We start from the raw sequence: 9,357 nt of genomic DNA on the forward strand, positions 1-9,357 counted from the left end.
GACGAGCGGGAAAAGGGAGGCCTGATCATTGAACGTAGAGAAGCGGCTTGATGAGAGCCAGGCTGCATTGTCCGTCCCATTGTCTCTATGAATGCACAGTTCATAGTAGTAACCCCTCGCGGTATTAGCCAGCGCCTTTATGACAACTATTTTTCCCCGACTCTTATTTCATTTTGTTTTCTTAATCAGTCCCGACGCCCTTTCGCCTTTATTTCCTTCGCGCTGTTGTCACTATGACTTGTCATATTTTTTGCAGCTTCAGTGTCCACAGACTTCAGGCTTGTTATTTACGGGCTGTTATATTGAGGCGTCGTTTTATTTTGAGGACCTTCTATTCTTTGTAACTTTCCGCCCAGTGGGGAATACAGAGTGTCTTGAGTTGGCTGATTAATGTTATTTTATTTTATCTGTTTTGCTTTCTTTTCCTTGTTTTTTTCCTACTTGTTTTGGCAGGCTTGTACGTTGGTTCTTTCCATCTTCTATTCTCTCTTTCCTTGTTGCGGCCCCTCTCCCTTCTTGATAATTCCCTTCTTATTTCCTGTTTAGTCAGTTGGCCTTATTGTTCTTTTTTTCTTTCTCATGTAAACGCCTCTTCTAACTGCCGAATTGCTATTCTCTAGGGGGAAAAAGTCTTCATGCCACGCTATCCCGCGCTGTCGGGCTTGCAGAAATTTCCTTGTTTCCTTGTTCGGTTGTTCGTTTGTTCCTTCTTTTTTTCCCTTCTTTCTAGTTTGGGCCATTCTATGCGCTCTTGTGGTGTGCATGTATGCGTGTGCCTGTCTCGCCAAACGCCTAGTTTCGTTCGTTTGCTGCACCAGAAAAAGCCATGACCTACCTTCCAACCAGCATCCGGCCCATGCTCTTTCCTTGTACTTTCCCTCCCTCCTTCTTCTTTCGCCCTTTCATCTTTTGATTCTGTATGCGCACCAAGTTCAAGACCCCCCCCCCCTAGCCCAACTTCCCGCTTCAAAGCATGTTCCTTTCTTTGCTTGCTTTACCTCTCGGGCTGCGTGCTGCCTTGCCTAGACTCTTTCTCTTTTCGCTTCTTATACGCTAGACAAGCTGCATGGCTAGCGTTTACAATACTCTGCCAATTACCCTCAAGCCGGGCTATCACATATCCATCCCTAGCCATGGCGTTGCCCATTTTGACTCTCTCTTTAACTGTGCCACAAACAATTCCAAGTTACTTGGGCTGTCAATTCTGCCATCCACCACATTCCACATTACTCACAACCCAACCCACCTAGCTCTTCCCTCTTCCCTCTTCCCTCATCGTATCTATCACTAAACTACGCCCCCTCCCTCTCTGATACCAGTCATTAGTGACTTCTTTCTAAAAAACACACACCCCCCCCCCCCCCCACCTCTCTCTCTTCCCGCTTCATGTCTCACCCTGCTTTGCTATTGTCGGGTTCTCGTCTTGACCTGTTCTTCCCTTACCCTGTATCTTCCTATCCTGTCTATCAGTGTATCTTCATGTACGTATGTACGAAGTTCCATGTGAGATGGGCCCCAGAGGCCAGTGCTGGATCTGGACCTAGCCTGGTCTGGCCTGGTCTACCCCTTCGCAAGTCTGGCGGACTGTCAAGCAAGAAGGAAGATATTTAGATCTCTGCCTTCCCATTCGGACTGTTGTTCTTTCCCAACTTATGATCCCCACCCCGCTCCTACCTTTTGCGTCTATCCTTCGTTTGGTCTTTCCTGTTCCTCAGTCATCGTCGTCCAGCCCCTCTACCTTTTCGCCCTCCCCGCCCTTTTTCTGTCGTTCTCGTTCTTCCTCTTCATTCCTTTCTCTCTTTTTCTTTCTCCTCACTTCCCTCTTTTCTATCTCTGCCTCGGCATTTACATGTTGATGCCGCTGCGTCTTCTGTTTCCAAGGAGCTCTTCCCATCAGCTTGATATTGCTCTTGGATAGGGAGCTACAGAGTGCCCTTATAATATCTTTGTTCTGTCCTTCTGCTTTCACTTCTGCCATAAAAGTCTATTACAAGTTTCAAGTACAGCTCTTGGTTGAATCCTCTAGCCACTATTGCATTTTCCCTTGTCTTTACATTCAGCAAGATAGCCCTCCATGAAGGCTTTCACCGCTCCCTTTAAGAAGGGCCGGAAGGTCTCCAATGGCCCCGCTACTTTGACAGCTGAGGATGGCCTGGATAGCAGTAGTGTGCCTCTTTTAAGTGAAGATGCCTTCCCCTGCGAACTTCCTCCATCTCCTGCATCCTGCTCTTCACCTCAAAACAACTTCAAGAAGGATTCCCGGTGGGTCTCTGCATCAAAACTTGAGCATGGAGCCTTTCCTCCTAGCCCCCCAAGTGTCGAAGAGGTCCCTGACGAATACTTTTTCCTTAATGACAAAAAGCCCCCTCCCTCGTTTTTTAGCACTGCAAAAAAGTCCTACTCTTGCTCACAATCTCGTGCTGAGGCTTCAGTGCAATCCTTTGCCAATAACTCCACCGGGTCCAACGGTTTCCCCCGTCTATCCCGTGCTGTACCCTTGATGCGCAACAGCTATGACTTTATTGTAATTGGCTCTGGATATGGAGGTGGCATTGCGGCCTCGCGCCTAGCCCGCTCTCAGGGACCCGATGGCCGTAATTCTGTGTGCATTCTCGAACGTGGCTGTGAGAAATGGCCTGGAGAGTACCCTTCAAGTCCCACATCAAGTCTAAGCCAAGTCCGTTGCTCTGGAGTTTTGGATCCGGGTAATGCCCGTCGTTTCAAGATTCCAATCAAGGGTGGAAATTCTAAAGGCATGTACCATATTCACATGGGAAAAGGCCTCAGCTGCTTCATGGGCAATGGTAAGCCAAAGTCACCCCTCTTCTACTATCTTTTACTGGAAACATGATGGCCGACTAATCCGCTGCATACAGGTCTCGGCGGCACGAGTCTTATCAACGCCAACATTTTTCTCCCTGCCGACAAGGGCGTCCTAGGACTACCCACCTGGCCTCAGGAGATCCGTGAAGATCCCGAATCTTTAGATCAGTGTAGGTAGTGACCTTAATCCCAAATTTCCCAAGCTTTAGTCTTCAAGATATACTAACAAGAAACCCAAACTTATAGACTACGACAAGGTTGCGGCTGTACTTGAGCCCGAAACATATCCGGATAGTTGGCCCAAGTTACACAAAGTTGAGTTGCTCAAACGCCAGGCCCGTCTCATGGGCATGAGAGACAAATTCCGAAAGATTCCCCAAACCACACGCTTCAACAACGGTCCTAATTCTTGTGGAGTCGAGATGCGCTCTTCCACCCTGTCTGGCGAGGATATCACGGGTATCAATGATGGTTCCAAAAACACCACTCTTGTTACCTATGTTGCCGATGCATGGAACTGGGGAGCAGAAATCTTCTGCGAATGTGAAGTTCGTTATGTCCTCGAGTGCACTGGCCCTGAAGGTGGCTACATAGTCTATTATTCCTGGGGTGACCTTGGCCGCACCCATTTCCATGATGTCTTTAAGGGTGACTTAATGTGGGTGCACGCTAAAAAGGGTGTGTTCTTTGGTGCTGGCGCCATTGGAACCACGGAGATTTTGCTTCGGAGCAAAGAAATGGGTCTGCCTCTAAGCGATCACATTGGCCAGGAGGTCAGTGGCAATGGCGACATGCTCGCCTTTGGCTACAATACTGACTTTGAGTCCAACTCGCTTGGGCAGGCCCACCCCAATCCCGAAAATCCCACTGGCCCCACGATCAATGCCGCCATTGACAACCGCGAGGGCCATGATAGCCCCCTAGATGGCTGGATTTTGGAAGATGGCGCTGTGTCCAGTCCCATGGTCCCTTTTCTACAGGCCATGCTTGAGCTTGTCCCAAACAGCGTTCAACCTCAAACTAAACGTTCCATGACAAGCAAGCTACGCACCGGACTAGCAAGCTTAGGCAGCTGGATGCTAGGTCCCTATTCCAAGCGAGGAGCCATGAACAGGACACAGATTTACCTAGTCATGACACACGACGGTAAGCCTCTCTTTACTGCTTTCCTTTCTGAGTAATCTACTAACTCTCCTTCAGGTGCCCAAGCTCGAATGACCCTAGAAGATGACAAGCTTTCTCTCGAATTTCCCGGTCTTAGCAGAAGCGGTCATGTCACCCGCATCCATGATATACTAGCTCAGGCTACAAGTCTTGTCGGAGGCTCGGTTATGAGCCACCCCTTCTATTCACTTTTAGGCAAGCAGCAAGTGACAGTCCATCCGCTTGGGTAAGTCTTTTCGCTCTATTACGTGCAATTACTTTATTCCCCTATTAACCCCTTTCTAGAGGCGCAAGAATGGCGTACGACGGCACAGGTAAAACCGGTGGCTGTAACCACGCTGGTGAGCTTTTTACTGGCCAAGGCTCCGAGGTTCACCCTGGCCTCATTGTGGTTGATGCCGCTGCCGTCCCTACGTCCTTGGGTGTTAATCCCTTGGCAACTATCTCGGCTCTCGCTGAGAGAAGCATTGCCATCTTTGCAAAAAGGTACAACCTTACAATTTCTGAAGAAAAGAATGGCTCTTTGGACCTGTTTGGCGAGCCTCGCCATCCGTTCATGGGCAAGGTTGGTCAGATGCAAACTGCCATTATGGAGCACAAGGAAGTTGCCCGCACTCAAAATGCTATGCGCAGTTTTGACGAAGACAAGGCAGACGGCTATGCTTTCACGGAAATTATGAGTGGTTACATCCATCGCCTCAACAACACAAAATTAGTAGAGGATGATCTAGATACATACCGCTTGGCCCAACGCGTTGCCAGAGGCCGTCTTGAGGCTGCTCGCTTCTTCCTTACCATTCAGACATTTGACATCCGGTCATATGTTGGCAACATTGATCACCCTGCTATCATGACAGGTACTGTGGCTTGTCCTACTCTCCCTGGCTCTCCCTTCATGGTTCAAAGGGGCGACTTCCAACTGCTTTCAGTTGATCCCAAGAGACCCAACACTCTGAATTTAGTTTACGACTTTGACATGTGGGGTACTGATCGCCAGATGCTGCATTTCCACGGCTACAAGATTCTTGATTCATCCGTGGAACTATCCCCTTCAAGATTTTGGAAAGCCTCCAGCACTCTTTACGTCACAATTACCCGCCCTACCCCCGGTCGCATCCGCAATAAAGACGATCCTAATGACTGGCGGCATGACCAGGTTATCGCCAAAGGTATTCTTAATATCAAACTCGGCGACTTTGTCAGCGAAGTCTTGTCCTTAACTCCCACAGGCTCTAATTTGCTTAGAAAGCTATCGAGCAGCGTGTCATATTTCAAATTCATGACTAGTCATGCGTTCCCTTTGTTCCTTGGTCGTTTCGGACGTCTACAGTATCCTACACCCAACTACATTGGTTATGTTAACCGTACTCATCCACAAGCAACCTACACTATTACGGCTCGAGACGGTGTTCAAACACCTCTTTACGTTTTTGAGCCCACCAACCCCAGTATTGAAACCAGAAATGTCGTTATGATTGCAGGAGCCGCAGTGGATCACCAAGTCTTTGCCTTGCCTACGATCCCTTACAACACTGTCAATTACATGACTCGTGCCGGGTACCGTGTTTTTGCTGGCGTGCACCGTTTCGGTCTTGTCAACATAGCAAGAGACGACTGGACGGTATTTGACGCACGTGAGGACATCCGAGGTGTGATCCAATTCGTTCGCGAAAACTACCCTGAGCACAACTCGCCTGACAACAAGGTCTACACTGTAGCGCACTGTATGGGAAGCGTTTCTTTGTCGATCGGACTGTTGACAGGCGATATCCCTAGCGACTGGATTTGGGGCATTTCCTGCAGCCAGACGTTCATGACACCCATTTGGAGTCCACCCAACATGATTAAGGCCATGAAGGGCCCGATTCCTTTGGATAGTTTGTACAAAAAGCTAGCTGGAAGTTGGATGTCATGTCAACCAAGCACGGGTGATAGATTCATCCAGAGAGCACTGACTCAGCTACTTCGGCTGTATCCGCAACCCCGCCAGGAGTTCTGCAATAATGCGGCTTGTCATAGAACTTCGCTAGCATTCGGAAGATGTTGGAATCACCGCAATCTCAACGAAGCTACCCACCGGCAGATGGACCGATTCTTCAATGGTGTCAATATGACATTGATGGATGTTTTGATGCGTCAAGGATCTATTGGGTCCGTAACGACTAACGGCCCTGATTACACGCCGCTTGTAACGGATGAGAACGTAGAAAGACTACGAGGTCTTCCTATCCTGCAGTTCGTCGGTGCTGACAACGCAGTTTTGTCGCCAGCTGCCACCCAGCGGTCCTACGATATCCTGGTCAAGCGCTTTGGTCTCGCTAGTGAAGATGGCCAAGTGCAGTACCGCAGGCTGGAGATTCCTGGTTATGGCCATTTGGACTCGTGGATGGGACGCAACTCTTGGAGAGATGTGTACCCCCATGTCAGGGCCGAAATGGACCGTGTGACCCGAGGTCCGGCCTACACTTTTGTTGAGCCGGCTGACCGCTTTGCCACTATGACAGCCAACGGAGTTTTGATGGACTAGGCACCCTCACCTTAATGGCTAGTCTCTGTTCTCTATTGAGAAGGCAGTTTTTTTTGAGTCGTTTTGTTGGCGATTGCTTCCTCTTTTCTTACTCTTTATTTGATATCCCCCCCAATGGTTCTTTTCTTTCTTGTTTCCTATGTTATTTCTGGCAGTTTTACCTGGTTTCCTTTTGTTTAGTGGCATATCTATATTGGTTTATGCTTGTATATATATATATATTCAGTACATTTGAGTTATCCCCTATTTTTACAGTCTCACAATCTTTCTACACGCGTCAAGTCCTCCGCGGAAAAATTGCTCGATTACTCTTCCATTAATGATAGTCTCATGGACAATTCCATTGACGTGTTCAGGGTCAACACGCCCGTACCAGATTCCACAACCCGCAAGGCTGTGCTTCTTCCCATCAGGACCGCGCATTTCAGGGGGGATGTAGATAATGACATTGCCAACATATTTATGACCACCAATGTGAGAGATCATAGCCACGCGAGCGGTTGTTGAGGAGGGCCCCGGTGCATCAGCAGAGACAGAGATAGACTCCGCGGTAGAAGGTGGATTGTGTAATACTTGTATGCCTTTGACGCCAAGCTCGTGAGTGAAAGCATCTTGCAAGGCAGGGCCGTACAGGCCACAGCGGAGATCTCTGTTTTTGTGGCCGCAAATGAATACCATGACCGAAGAGATGGGGATAAAGGGCAGAGTATTTGTCTCTAGCTCTGTTGTAGGCGCAAACACAGGGGTGTTTGCTGAAGGCGGAGGTGCACAGGGAGCAGGCTTTGGCGGTAGCCCTCCCAAGTCCTGACTTGCATCAAGAGGAAGCAGGTGATCTGTAATCAAACGCCCCATCGAGGTGGTGTCGGGAAGCTCAGGTATATATTTAAATGAGGGGAGAAGATAGACTGACCCGGAGTTGGTCCCGGTCAGAGAGGAAGCTATGACGGAGAAGTTAGACTTCATTGGGGTTAGTTACTGTGGGTAGACACGGGCAATATAAAGAAAAGGAACGCCGCAATATACATACATTTTGGAAGGTGCCGTTGCGCCCAAGCAGAGTCTTGAATTCAGCGGCAATATTACGTCCGCCCTGAATAGCAGTCTTTCCGCCATCTCCGCCAATTTCCGTTCCACTTCCATCCATCACACCATCTTCAATGCGCGACGGCCAATCGTTCGTCCCCGTACACACGACCACATGCTCAAGATACGCCGCCATAGCACCGTGCAGGCCTTCGCTAGTCAGCGGGTGGCTATCCGGCAGGTCTGGGGCAGCGGTTGGACATGGAGCTGGGGAAGCGGGGCAGCAAGAGGTCATGGGAAAGCAAGGCCGAGGCCGGGATGCCGGCGAAAAGGAAGACGAAAAGGCTTGGCGCCGCGCAGGATTGGAGCACAGAGTGCCGTGTGGATAGCGTGCAAGACAGCGCCGAAGCGCGAGTCGTTGGATGCACATTGCAACTTATAGAGATCAGAGACTCTGGCATGAGCCGTTGGAGTATGGTGCAGAATGAGTGAATTGATAGCCATGATCATGAAATTTCATGATTTGCAGATAGGGTTATGTTGCGGATTAGGGTTAATATAATTGTTCGTCCTACAGTACGGGCCATGCAGATATTTCGTAGCAACTAGGTGATAACGAGTGTAGCCTGGATGGAGAACGACAATTACGTGGCATTATCTGTTTGCACCCTATTATAAGTTTTAGCCCCTATAGCTATAACTCGTCGTATTCTGATGTCAAAGAGGCTGATTTAAAAAAGGGCATGAGGGGAATGGAGATTAAGCTATGGGTGTGGTGTAAGCTCTTAACAGATATATCTATATATGTTACATGTACGCTATAGACCTATGCCCAAGCAAACCAAGGATGGATTTATGATAGTACCAGTTTTTGTAGATGAAAAAGATAGGAGGCCTTGGCTGGGTGACGGACTTTCCAAGGCGCCTCCTGGAGGGGAAAATGAAACTTTCGGCACGCACTACTGTCTATCCAATCTTTCAGATTTCAGATACATCACACTGATGCAAATGCCATACATCGAGTGGAACTATAGCACAAGATCTTGTCCAACATCTAGAGCCTCGAATTCCGAGTTCCGACTCCAGTTCTTGTACGACATCGTCTGGTTACACAGTCTGGTACTACAGCAAACAAAATTTCTCTTGTTTTCCGCGTTTCGAGCTTCTCTCCCCCCCCCCCCCCCGCCAATAATATATTAGGGTAGGCACTCGGAGTAAAATATAATATACGGAAGCTATGCTATATCTCTTGCGGAGGTTTCTTTTTCTCTGCCGCACAATCTAGCACGCACGAGGAGGGGGAAAAAGAGGAGGCAGGAGGAGTAACCATTTTGTTGTGTCACTTCTTTTCTTGGGCCTATCTAGCCAGTCTTGCCTTGTTTTGCTTTATGTCAAAGCTAAAAAAAAATGTGTCAGTGCTAACACTTAGTCTGCCAAGTTTTGTCAGGTGCTTAATGTCCGTGTAAGAGGGCGTAGGAGAAGACACCATGTGAACTTCTTCTGACTGTTTTGTGTCGTGTTGGTCTTGGTCTTTGTGTAAGAAGTGTGGGAACAGCACAGGAGTTTTCTCACACTCGGTCAGTAGCTTCAAGCACGAGGATAGCAGCAAAAGAAGCATAAGATTCCAGGGACTTTGTAAACGCAGACTGTCTAGCAGGGCCCTGCGCAGCAGATAGTCTAGACTCTGTTCTATACGCAAATCATGCTCGAACTTCATCCCATAGGGCAAGTCTAAAGGACAATCAGAAAGGTACAACGTTAAAGAAAGAGACGGATGCTAGGCCTTCCAGGAAACAAGCAAGCCACTAGCACAAAGTAGG

The 9,357-nt window shown here is 48.6% G+C and overlaps 2 protein-coding genes across 2 annotated transcripts; one reads left to right on the top strand and one right to left on the bottom strand.

Annotated features, from left to right (window-relative positions):
* Positions 1-2,074: 2,074 nt before the first annotated feature.
* Positions 2,075-6,514, top strand: HOO65_070345 (Glucose-methanol-choline oxidoreductase; the record flags this gene model as incomplete). Its single annotated transcript, XM_071004795.1, has 5 exons — positions 2,075-2,804; positions 2,877-2,993; positions 3,070-3,969; positions 4,024-4,213; positions 4,273-6,514. The coding sequence occupies 5 exons, from the start codon at positions 2,075-2,077 to the stop codon at positions 6,512-6,514; spliced, it is 4,179 nt and encodes a 1,392-aa protein (XP_070857063.1).
* Positions 6,515-6,763: 249 nt separating this feature from the next.
* On the bottom strand, positions 6,764-7,832 carry HOO65_070346 (Sucraseferredoxin-like protein; the record flags this gene model as incomplete). The annotated part of the gene is made up of 2 exons (XM_071005101.1): positions 6,764-7,471; positions 7,542-7,832. The coding sequence occupies 2 exons, from the start codon at positions 7,830-7,832 to the stop codon at positions 6,764-6,766; spliced, it is 999 nt and encodes a 332-aa protein (XP_070857064.1).
* Positions 7,833-9,357: the final 1,525 nt, after the last annotated feature.

Source organism: Ceratocystis lukuohia, assembly GCF_044167205.1.
Source record: "Ceratocystis lukuohia strain C4212 chromosome Unknown Supercontig7_pilon, whole genome shotgun sequence".
Lineage (NCBI taxonomy): Eukaryota > Fungi > Ascomycota > Sordariomycetes > Microascales > Ceratocystidaceae > Ceratocystis > Ceratocystis lukuohia.